Here is a 13,268-nt window from a genome sequence, read left to right on the forward strand (position 1 = left end):
AGTCACAGCTCCAATCATTTGGTGATCTTGTTGCATTTCCAGATCTTATCATTTCCTAAGGTAATAGTCAGTTTCAAATCTATCACCAACCCTCCAAGACCTGGTTATTTGTGCTGAACTCCTCCAGTCAGGGATAAGGACACATTGCTGTCACTGAGGAAGAGTGACAGTGGAAGAGGAATAGAAGAGGAAGACAAAGAAGTATGGAGGGCGAAAAAGAAGGAATAGGATAGGTAAGGTTTAAGAAGGAGAAAGGACAAGGTAGAGTGAGAAGAATTAAAAAATGAAGAAGAAAATAAGGTAGAAATTAACTCCATCACCCAGCTCTTAGTTTCCATTGTTTGACTAGACCTCAGTGACCATCCTCCATGGCATGGATGGTGAAGCCTTAGATCTTACTCAGGAAACAGGCTGGATTCAGGTACCTTGGCCAAGTAAGTAGCTGTGTAGATGCAGTCACTGGGATGCTCTATATTGTATGGCGGTCATTTAGGATGCTCTCTGTATTGTATGGCCCCCACTCTGTTTTGTTTACTCTGGATTGTATAGCAGTTACTATAATGCTCTCTATATTATAGGGTGGTCACTAGATATAGTCACTGGAATGCTCTTTGTATTGTTTGTTAGTCACAAGAATGCTGTCTGCATTGTATGGTAGCTTTATGATGCTCTCTGTATGGTGCCAGTCATAAGGACCCCCTCTGTATTGTATGATGGTCATTAGAATGTGTGGTGTATTGTACATTACAGTGGTCTCTGTATTGTGTGGGTGTCACTAGGATGCAGTTTATATTTTATACTAGGATGCCCACTGTATTTATTGATCACCAGGATGCTCTCTATATTTATATTGGTGACTCAGATGCTCTCAATAAGATATATATAAATTTGCAGAATGCTTTATGTATTGTACATGGGCCAATACGATGCTCCCTGTGTTTAATCTAACTAGGATGCTCTAGGTTGTGGGTGCAGACAATGTGTTTTTATTTCCACTGCTATGGACAAAAAAGGATTTTAATCCCAGCTACTTTTGTGCTGGTCATGTCTAATATTAGATCGCTTTAATAATTTGTTATAGGGCCAAGTTAAATTCTCAATCTGCTCCTTAAATTCCCAATCATTTTATGTGCAATTGTACGAAACATATTAAGAAATTGTACTAGATTGTTATATATTTACTTAAAACTGCAATGCTACATATATATTTTTTTTAAATAGCAAGCTAATAGCAGGCATTTGTAATTTTTAGTCTCTAGTCTTATCTTAGCTTCTACAAACTTTTATCTCATTTTCAATATGTCTCTGGAAGTAAAAGCTGATTCTCAGCAAAGTGGGGAGAATGTCACAGTGAAAACAGAGCTCAGAGGCGCATTTCAAAGCTTTTCTGCTCAGTACAGTACATCATGTTCCTTGTGACTGTGGTTACCATGGAAGTTCATGACAACATATAGGGGGGAATTCAATTGTTTTTTGGGCGACCGACTGAACTATTCAATTGTTGTTCCGATCAGACGCGAGTGATGCAGGTACCTATTATTTCTGCTCACTCCCTCCTAAGGTAGTGAACAGAAATGTGCAAAAAGTCTGGGTTTTGGGTGCCCAAATTACATTTTCGGTAGCGTGCTCAATAGTTTTAACAAGTTTAGCCGCTTTGTGCGTCTAAACTCTGTGAATTTGGGCACAACATGTGCAAAATGTAAGGGGCGCCCAAAACAATTGAATATCTACCCCCGATCTACCATCACTTTAGAAAGGAGAACGCATAGGAAAACCCCAATTATACATCATTTATAGCACAGCATAGAGGAAAAAAACCTAGGGGAATGATAAATACCAACATTGGCCTTGTAGCCAATCACAATGATTTATGTTACGAAAACACAACTACAATAATTACATTTATGGCAATGCTGATTTAAATATGAGTACGAGTAAGTAGTTGTGCCAACTTTTATTCTTATCATTTATTTCCCATAGAGATTCCATTTCATTTGTTTATGGGATTTTGTATAGAAAGGATGTGATTACAATGTGTAACAGAGAGAACTTACCTCAGCGTGCCCACCAGGATTAAGAGTCTTATTACAATGCTCACATTTCAGGCAGAATTTGTGCCAGTCCTTTCCCAATGAGGTTACTTTCTCAGCTGCAGAGAAGGAAAGAAAGAGCATTTGTAATGGAACAAACTGCTCCTTGGTGACAAATGACTGTACTGGCCACAGCATTACAGGCACAAACACAATGACAACATAAATGCAAGTTATTGCTTGTCTCTTTCTAAACGACATAAAATTAGTCAGATCAAATCTAAAATTATGAAAAAGTATTTGTTCCAGGGAGTCGAAAATATTTTCTAAGCAGTATTTATTTCATTTTTTTTCTTTAAAAAAAAAGTGCAGTAAAACGTTTGGGAGTACAGTAAGTTATTCTCTAGAAAGCCTGTTTATTCTGAATATTCACATTTAGTAGACAGAATGACGGCTGCTGCGTCTATCAGCCTAAGCCTTCAGTGGATCAGTGCCCCACAGTGGCTAAACTACAGTACGTATATGGAAATAGGATACTTGTTAAGCTTTACCAGGCAATGACTTGATTCAGTATAAGTGTCCCTTTCATACATTCGTTTCAAATGAATTAGCTGCTGGGAAAGTAAACCTTGTTATGCACAGCAACCACTATAAACCAATATGAACTAGTAAAAATGGATTGCAAACTACAATATAAAAGAGGCAATAAATGTGGAACATAAACAGGAGCTTAGGGGGAGATGTATGAAGCATTCTAAAGAGTGAAGTGGACAAGTTACCCATAGCAACAGTGGCGTAAGTTCATCCCAGATACCCGAAGGCAAGTTATAATTTGGCTTCCCCCCCAAAAAAAATAAAAATAGGAAAATAAATATGGTGCATATCTATCTATCCACAGAAAAGCATTAAAAAAAGAATATGTGCATTTGTTTTCATTAGGCCTATTTACTAAATTAAATTTGCAGAACAAAAACACCCTTTTTCGGGAGATATCTGCAAATGTATAGAATCCCCTAAATGTATCTGCATTCTGGAGAATGGCCCCGGTAGCTAATGCTATCTCAATGCTATCTTAGCTGCTGTTGCATATGGACAACAGATCGCAGAGGGATCCGTTGCATCCCTCCCTGGCACTTACCACTCAGACCACGCATGTACAGTAGCACTGAAGGGGAACTGAAGGATTCGCATTAGGGTTGTGTATAGATTCAGTTAACGTGCCTGATACACATGCAAAGGTATACAGCTCTCCCATTTTATACCAGAGACATAAGATAACATTGCAACATTATCTATTATAAGGATGGGGACTGCACTGAGAAATTATTGTATGTTTGTTTGTTGAGCGACCTCAGATACAGCCCTGGGGGTAATTAGGGGTATATACAGCTATGCATTAGTGACAGATAAGATAGTGACCTTTATAGTGCAATTAGCATGAGGCTCAGAGTCCTCCTGATGGAGGCGAAGGCCATCTGACGTGGAGTGGGGAGCTCTCCTGATACCCCAGATGGAGGGGGAAACTACCTGATGCGGGGTGGGGAGCCCTCCAGATACCCCTGATGGTGGGGAAAACCATCTGATGTGGGGTGGGGAGCCCTGCTGATACCCCTGATGGAGGGGAAAACCACCTGATGTGGGGTGGGGAGCCCTGCTGATACCCCTGATGGAAGGGAAAACCATCTAATGTGGGGTGGGGAGCCCTGCTGATACCCCTGATGGAGGGGAAACCACCTGATGTGGGGGTTTTGAAGATTGAAGTTTGAGTCAAGATACTGTAAGGCTGCCACTGTGGTGGGACTACAAATCACAAAATGGACAGTCTACTGTTGACTGCTTCACATGCCAGGAAGTTGCTCCACCACAGATTCAGTTGCCAGTGCCCAAGGCCACCGCCTCCCATGCCCTCCTACCCACAGCTCCATCCGGTGCACCCCTGTTGACATTCAGCCCCTGTAAGATCTGCAGCCGCTCTGGTCCGCGGCTAGAGCTGCCGCCAGGGAGGAGTGGGACAGGGAGTTGTGGTTGGGGGAGGCGCCAGACGTTTTACACAGTCATAAGAAGCTGCTGAGAAGCAGCAACACTAATGAGCGGGGACAGGCTGATGGCGTGATATGGAGCCCTCCATTAGTGTATGGTAGCTTCTCAGGTTCCAGGAAGAGGTGCCATGTATTGGGTGGTCGTGACGGTATACCCGGGTACATAGTTACAGCCCTCGGTGTTGAGTGAATATATTGTGTTCAATGGATGAAGTGCCCCTTCAGTACTGGCGCACGGCGGCAGGCGCCTCCATTGTCTACCATAGTTCCTCCCCTGCATAGTAACAAATCTTCTACCTATCATTTGCTAGAGTGTACTTGATAAATGCTAGCTAGAAGCTGATTGTTAGGGTAACTCCCCCACGTGTCTACTTCTGTACTCTTTAGGAAGCTTGATACATCTCCCTCTTAGGGGCTTATAAAGAGTCGCTCGCAATTGCTCATGCCAGTGGCGCTTTAAGACAGAAGGGGGCCTGTGTGCAGGCTCCAATCGGGCCCCCTCCTCTCCAGCTATGCAGTAGACTCTGGCATTGTGCCAGAGTCTACTACGCATGCGCACGTCTCCGGGAACATGGTGCCCGCGCCGCGTTCCCGCTGGGACATCTCTACTGCTCATGCGCAAATCACTGAGGAAATGGCTGCGGTGGCCATTTTCCTGGTGATTTCTGCAGCGCTGCAGCCATCACCGGGCCGATGGAGAGGTAAGTTTATTTAATTGGGTGCAGGGTGTGTGGGCCCCCCCTGCACTGCACACCTTGTACCCATTATAGATACGCTCCTGGCTCCTGCATTGTGTGCAAGGAAATAAATGTAGATTTTTGCCCATATGCAACGTTCAACGTAGCTTTGCAGCTGGACTGCCCCCTATACGTGCGCATAGCCATAATGATGATCAGGAAGCACCTGCATCAGCCAACACTTGTTGCAAATGATACGCCTGTTAACAGGCGGAAATACGTTTACAACCAACTCTGCATGGCCTGCAGATGTACCGGAATGCCTTCTCAGAACTTTACCTATGTGAGATGCCCAGTTATAGCGTAGTTACATCTCATGAGATGCAACTAAAATGCATGCGTAGTACAAAAAGCCCTCAACATACGCTCTGCAAACAGGACAAGTCCCTGATTTAGTAGTGTGCTTATAATGGGGGAAAGTGAGGCAGTAGTGTCAGGCAGCAGGTTTTAGGGGGCTGCATAATGTAGGGAATGAATGACAATTATTTACCATTTATTGTATTGCATTGGTAGATTGAAAAAGGTGAAAATGTGCTCTATGCCAGTCCTGCCCCCAAACATGTGACATCATGATGTCACAAAAAGGGTTGAGGACGCCAAGGAAAAACTGAGCTCTAGGAGCGTCCTAACGACACTCTGGGTGACAAAATGTCTGGAGGGTCCTTGCAGCTGGGACAGAAAGAAGCTGAGCGTCAATAGCATCAGTCGCTCTAGATTCGGCTTTCTAGACTAGAAGGTGCCATTCCAGACACGGGACAACAACGGTGCATGCCCTCACCTAGTTACAGCCTTGTAAATAAGTAACATAGTTTGTGTTCTAATGTGTTCCCTTATTGTATACAAATTATTCTGTTGATTTATGTAAAGCGGAAGATTGCCGCTTGTGGTAGAAGACCCATCACACAGCTTGCTGTGCAACAGCCAGAAAGCCAGTATCCCATGCCTATTAAGAGCTGAGTAGGACGCAATTACAGAATCTAACATCATGCAATCTTCAAAGACATGGAAAATTAGAGAATGTTAGGAAAAATAGCTCCATGTTACGTAGCAAATAACAAACAGACACAGTTTAGTTATATTAGCTTATCTGAATGAAGAAAACGTTGGACAGTTGCAATAAGTTTGCCTAATGTAGGTAAATGAGAAATTTAGGCCCGTATTCAATTAGTTTAGTTTACGTGATAATGTTTCGCATGCCGGACTTTTCGCCTACAACGCGTATTTTAGTAGCAGAAACTTTTTCGTGCGCGTACCCGCGATTCGCCCTATTCAATTCCAAAAGATGCTAAGACAGAGACATGCGAAGTCAGAACACGCGAAAAGTGGTGTCAAAAGATGCAGAAACATTGGGGATAAATGTATTAGTCCCCGATTAGCCGTAATACAACTGATTGGGGATACTTAAGTTCGCACAATTGCCACTAATTAGCGTATTTGCACAAGTGGTGAAGAATGGCATAAAGCAGTATTTTATGGATAAAATAAGTAGTCCTCCGTAAGTCATGTATGCGACTATTGGAAAAGTGATATAACAACACTTTGGAAGAGAACCTGTGTAATTTAAGAGTGTCCCAGTTTTATGGAATTGTGTGACAGTGTATGGCCCTGACGAACTTCAAAACTAGACAAAAACCTAATCCTGGTCAAACTACGCCAAATTTGGTGAAGCTAGGTACAAAACTCTGGCCGTGTATAAAGAACAGACAGACAGACACACACACACACACACACACACACTTTGTCGCTTATTAAACAGATTTGTATATGTTCCTCTGTAGCCACTTTACATTGTATATAAATTATCAGTTTTTTATTTGTCTTTCTTAGAGGTTATTCCCTGCCCATATGTATGTTATTCCTTCTATTTTGTGTGAGCTATTTTTACACATAAGTGAGATTTTCAGTTTTCCATTATGTATTATAAATACAAGTTGCAGAGGCTCAAACAGCTCTATCCCACAGGGTGTGACCTAGGCCCTGATTCAGACCCACTCGCGAGTGGCTGTCCGCTCGCAAGTGGGTCGATGTTCTGCACTGAGCATGTGCACGACGGAGGGAGCTCCGTCGTGCGCATGCGCCAGACGCGATGAGCGAAGGACTTTCCTTCGCTCGTTGTGTCTGATCAAAGGGGGCGTGCTGTCGATGTTGATTGACAGCACGCCCCCTTTGGTGGGCGTGCCGGGGGCGTGCCTCCCTGACGGGGGCGTTCCTAAGGGAACGCCTCCCGTCAGAAGCCGGCCCACTGACATCACTAGTGATGTCAGTGGGAGTGATTTTGGCTCTGATAGAGCCAAAATCACTCCGGGCCTTGCGGTTGAAAACCTCAACCGCAGGCTCCGGCTCGCGGTTTCGATGGTCGCGATGGTCAAGACCATCACGGCCATCAAACTGCACGCTCGTATAGGCTGTGGGTGGTGACCCACAGCTATACGAGCGTCCAGGAGGACGCTCCATAGTTATGGAGGCCGGCCCTCATTCAGAGCGTGCGCTCTGCTCAGAGCGTACGGCTCTGAATGAGGGCCCTTGACTGGACATGTCAGTCTCCTTTTCTTCATTTCCTGATACATTCCTATGAAAAGGCTTTTCATGGAACAAATGACCTTATTTCCTGTAAACGCTATAAATAACGCAACTGCTCTAGCAAATGGAAATGGGCACATAATAAATGGCTAGATTCTGCAACAACTCCTTAGGTCAGATTGCCCTAGGAAAACAGGCAAAGTCAGTACAGGACAGGAGACAGTTCATGCTTTACTAAACTGATCATTCACAGTGTTTTCCTTCAATGCTTCCCAAAATAATTTATTATTACAAATGAACAATAACCTGGGTATATTTATTACAAAGGAGGCAAGTCAAAAACATATATATGCCAATAGTCTCTTGGTAACACATAAGGCCTGATTCAGTTAGGAGTAAAAGCCAAAAAAAGGAGCAATTTGTACGGGATACGTTCAAGATGCCGGCGGACGGGATCCCGGATGCCAATATACCGACGCCGGAATCCCGAAGTCTGGCATAATGCCGACATCGCCATCCCGAAGATATCAGGATACCGACGTCCGGCATCCCGAACGTAAGTGGGTTTCGGACTATAGACAGTAATTAGATAGACAATGTAAAAAGGTCGACATGTACAAAAGGTCGATAGGGTCAAAAGTTTGGACAGAAAATGGTCGACACAAAAATGGTTGACATATATATATTTTTTTTAAATGTAGGGTTAGGTTTAGAGTTAGGGTTAGGCACTTACTGGAGGGTTAGGGTTAGGCACAAGGAGATTAGGGCTAAATTGTTTTTTTTTTTTTAAATTGTCGACCATTTTTGTGTCGACCATTTTCATGTCGAACTTTTGACACTGTTGACCTTTTTACATGTCGAACTTTAGTGTCTGACTTTTGTCCCTGTCGACCTTTTGTCCCTGTCTAACTACTGACTGTCTAACATCTGGTGTCTATCTAATTACTGTCTATCTGTTATACCACACCCAGTATGCGGGTAAGTATCACACAGCACGGGGTTAGGTTTAGGAACCTCCCCGGGTGGGTTAGGCACTCACGGGAAGGGTTACGGATAGGCTGCGGGGAGGGGAGGTTAGGGTTATACAACATCGGGAGGAGGATAGGGTAAAGGCCCCCATACACTTACACGATTTTGGGCCGATTGTACGATTTTCGACGAGTCATAAGATTGACCTTGTGAAAATCGTGTCATTTTTAAGTAAGATCAGATCCGATGCGCGCTCCCGCAGCTCCTAGAATCGGATCTTATGATCAGATGTGCAGCACATATGGTCCATCTTATTGTGTGCAGATCGTGCCGTTTATTTTGTTCAAGCGATCCATCGTGTTGCATTTCAATGACTGTTTTTTTATGAGCCTGTGAGACACAGGATCGATCTTATGACAGATCCTGTGCTAAAGAAAAACAACAAACATGCTGCCGGGACTGCAAGGGAGCTCCGGGGAGTCGTAGGGAAATCGTATATGAATCGGATCTTATGCTGGTGTAGGTGTATGGGCCCATTAGGCACCGGCCATAGAGGACTAGCTTTATGGTGCGGGAAGGGGGGTTAGGGTTATGTAGCACCGGGGGGAGGTTAGGGTTAGGCACCACCAAGGGAGGGTTATGGGGGGAGAGGGTCAGCGTGAGGGTACTTATCGGCCCCTGTCGGGATACTTCACCATCGGGATTTTAGTGTTGGGATTTGAACCGTCTGCAATTCATCCGCCGGCATATCATACCTATTCCATCTGCACTATTACACTTATCTCAGAATCAGGCCAATAGTTGGCAAGGACAGGTTTATTACAGATTTGTTTCTGGAAGTTCAGTACTAATATTTATCACTGATTACTAGTTTTTAATTTGCAGATTTATATTTTTGTTCAGACAGTATACCATAGGAGAATGCATTAGTAATGCAGTGATGCAGGGATCTCATTCAAAGATAGTGGGCAATCACACTGCCAAGCTCCAGAGGAATGCTCTTCTAGATTTGCTTTCTATCTTGAAAATTCAGGAGGTCACCACCCTAATCCGTCATAGGGGGGAATTACATTATTTTTTGTGTAACCATTACAAATGGGCACCCGACAGAGCAATTCACTTGTTGCTCTGATCGGGCACGAGTGTGGAGGATGCACAGATTTCTGCTGGCACTCTCCTGAGGTGGTAAGCAGGAATCCACGAAAACTTGGGTTTTCGGGCACCTAAACTAACCAGAGATTTGTACAGGTTTAGTCGCTTTAAGCGTCTAAACCCGGTGCAGTGGGCGCCCAAAACAACTGAACATAACCATCCGATCTCCCTTCAATTTAGATGGGAGATCGGGCGTGAACATTTTTTTTAATTCCCCCCATATAGTCTGTCTCTAGTTTTTAATTAAGTAATTATAGTCTTCTTTCTTATACATAAAATGCCGTCCTGATGTGTAAATCAATGTGCAGAAGCAGTATAATACCAGACAGAATTGGGGCCATTCAATTCAGCACGATGTTCAATAGCCCCGGGAACTTTAGCCAGAGAATGCCGGTTGCCGCGACTAAACAACCAGTTTAAGGCGCGGTAACCTGCATTCTCCAACTTAAGTGGTTCTAGTCGGACTTAACAGCGCGGTCAAATGAACAGCTCTGAGCACTCCTTTCCAGGACTATTAAACATTGTGCCGAATTGAATCACCCCTAATGTGCCTACATTGGTAGCAAAATGAGCGTTAATTACTCTTCTGCTGGGTACACACTAGACAACTTGCAAACAATGCGTTGGTCGTTTAGATTTCCCATGAACTCCCAGACAAACGATCTAGTGCATACACACTGTGGAATCTACCAAACAATATATCGTGCATCGTTTGGTGGTTAGATCGTTAACTATATAATGTTAATATATCGCCTGGTCATCTGGTAGTGCGTACACACTGCACGATTTGCAGGAAATTATTAACGAGATTGTCAGTTTGAGCTGTATGTGGGGAAGACCTGAAGATGCGATGGACGACACCGCGGAAGTATGCATAGTGCGTACACACTTGACGGTTTGTTGTTTTGATGTGTCGGAATCTACCAAATTGTTAAAAATATCATCTAGCGTGTAAGGTCTTTAGAAATATGCACACAAGAATTGTATATAGCCGCATATGCAGATGAATTCCGGATGGCAACAGTAGCACAAGCATCTAGTTTATGCTAAGCAAATGTCACTGACTCTTGTGTGTCAGCTGTGCCCATGTTGCAAACCATCTATTTTATGCGCAATAAAACACTGCTCACTAGACATCAATTAAATGACAAAAACCTCTCTAATACGCAAAAGCAACTATCCATTATAAAAAATGCAAGGAAGTAAGAGAAACCATTATTTATTGAAAAATAAATACCATACTTCCTTTGCATAAGGTCCATAAAAAACAGACATAAAGGGGAAAAGTTATCAAAGGCTGTTTTTTTTCCTCCTGCAGATATGCAACCGCCACACATCACAAAAAGTTCACCCTCCAAACCGCCAGATTTATTATTCAGCTGAAGATTTTAAGAGAAAACTACAATTATTTTTCTGATGTGACTACTGTAAATTGATGCAATTTACAATAAAATAGATTGCAGCTGTTTTCAAAAAAGCACAAATTCTTTGTCAGTTGCAGGACATAAGACTGCCTAGGAGCTAGTGGTAGCAGGAAGAGCAGGGAAGATAAATAGACTATTGATTACTGAATGTTTCATCTGTTTTGTGCCTGTTTTGTCTAGATGTTTATTTGTTTGTTTACAATGTATTAGCCATTATCTTTTTTACATTATTTGTGTGTTAGTGTTGGTACCGTGCTGTTAACTTACTCCAGTTGATGTTTCCTCACAACGTCCAGGTAAAACCAGAGAGTGTCTCAGTTATAAGGCAATGAGCTGTCCAACTTGCCGAGCCCACTCCATAAGGGTAGGAGGAAACAGCACGACAAGGACTTGCCCGTTCCAATGATTAAGTTAACCCCTCTCTATTTCGGTGTTGACCCCTGTTCTGCATGCATTGTATAACCGTGTCGTGTTGCTAATTGCTTGGCAGGATCTCTGCAATATTGGGAAAAGTAATGTATTGCCTGATGACGGGAAAACAATATATGAGCATTATGCCAATCCAATGTTGCCCAACCCCTGTCATTAAAAATAAATTAGTATACAGTATGTAGGCCTTATGCCAAAGCGAAGGATAACCACATACATTACAAACCCCAATGTGTGAGGGAGTCAAGGAATGGAGGCCAACACGACTGTGATCACTTGAATTATTAACCCCTGGTTTAGTACAGGAATATGTACTTCAAACTGGAGAGAGATCATTGGGTGTTCTGACTATTTGACAGCTAGTAAAGAGCGCACATCTTCTATGGCAGTGCTCATGTCCCAGGAAATATTGTGCTGCTGCCCCACAATGGATCTACAAGGCAGTGGTGCATCCATAATGGATGCAGTGCACATGTGTCCTGAGTCAAGGAAGGCCTACACTGTTTATCCTGCTCAAAGTGCTGTAGAAATCACCAGGAAACTGGTGCAGGAATTGTCAGAGCCATCTAAGCACTTGGGCCAGCACAGGGGTGGAGGAGAGCCCAGCGCCCTAACAGGCCAGCAGTGCACCCTGTATCTCAGCCCTGACCCCTGAATGCATGAAATCGCAATGAGGGGGCGGGGCCTCTTGCACCAGGAAGTACAGCACTGCTCCTAGTTACTGCACTGCACTGCTCCCATCCTCTCATAAAATGCCCCTGCTGCAAGGCAAGCAATTTAGAGTTTAAAAGTGTATAGAAGATCTTTTTGTGCACAAACATTAAATTCAGCAGCTGAAACCGAAGAGGTGGCGGCTTTGAAAAGCCCTATGTGTACAAGCACAAGTAGAAAGAGGCTATATATGCTAATACATATAAGACTGTAACAACTACATAAATCTTTAATATATAATTGAATAAAATATCAAGAGCAGTTTCAAGAGGTCACCCTGCATAAGTACTGGGCGGGGGAAGCACTGGGTGCGGTGCCTTTCACAGAAGCTGTACACAGCAGTGGCGTAACTACTGTAGGTGCAGGGGGTGTGGCTGCTATGGGCCCAGACCGACCCAGGGCCCGGCACTCCCCCTACACCTACGGTGCCAGGCCTCAGTCCGCGGCCCCCCACTCCGTGGTCGCGTCCTCCCCCTTTGTGGTCACGTCCTCCCGTTCGGAAACGCCTCCGGCTCTCCTCATTGACTGATACTGGGAGGAGGCATGGCCACCTCCTCCCAGCATCAGTCAGTGAGGAGAGATGGAGCCGACCGGGAGACGAGGTGTGTCTGCCCTGCGCAGCGCGACCATGGAGCAGGTAAATCGAGGAGAGGGCAGTGAGGAGTGTGCGGCTGGAGGGGGGACCGGGGACCGTGAAAATTTTGCTATGGGGCCCTCCTAGGTCTAGTTACGCCCTTGGTACACAGCCCCCTCTATGTGCCCCTAAACATAATGCATCGTTCCCAGCCTATATGCTGAACTGATACAATCTAATGTCTCATACAGTAGCTCTTACTATCTAGCTGTTACTCCATGATGACAATTCCAAATCAACTGGGTAGGATCTAAACATGGTTGCCATGTCATTTGATCTGTGGACCCACTATACTTATTTTTACAAAACTATATTTTATTATAATTCACCAATGTTCTAATCATTAAGAATGCCATATCATACTTCATTTGCAAACTACAATAATTAAAAAATTAATTTCTTTAGATTAAAATGTGAACCATGGGTCTTAAAGTTGATTCAAATGATAAAAGAAACCGGTTAAGAAATCCTGCTACAGTATATGACATAGAATGTGCTAGCTGGTTTTTAAATCATCCACTTAATTTAAGAACCAGACATCACCCCCTCACCCCCACTTCTCCCTCGATTTATTCACTGCATCTTAGTGTCTGTGTCTATGCCCTACGTCAGACATCTAATAT

General features: G+C 43.8%; 1 protein-coding gene across 1 annotated transcript in view; it reads right to left on the reverse strand.

Annotated features, from left to right (window-relative positions):
- LOC148481402 (cysteine-rich protein 2-like) overlaps positions 1-13,268 on the reverse strand; it is a 191,454-nt gene that overhangs the window by 117,062 nt on the left and 61,124 nt on the right. The window contains exon 2 of the mRNA XM_088453533.1: positions 2,055-2,149. Within this exon, the coding sequence (XP_088309659.1) occupies positions 2,055-2,149 (95 nt within the window). The remainder of the gene's footprint in view (positions 1-2,054; positions 2,150-13,268) is intronic.

This window comes from Taudactylus pleione, unplaced genomic scaffold (genome assembly GCF_031769625.1).
Source record: "Taudactylus pleione unplaced genomic scaffold, aTauple2 ptg000582l, whole genome shotgun sequence".
Taxonomy (NCBI): domain Eukaryota; kingdom Metazoa; phylum Chordata; class Amphibia; order Anura; family Myobatrachidae; genus Taudactylus; species Taudactylus pleione.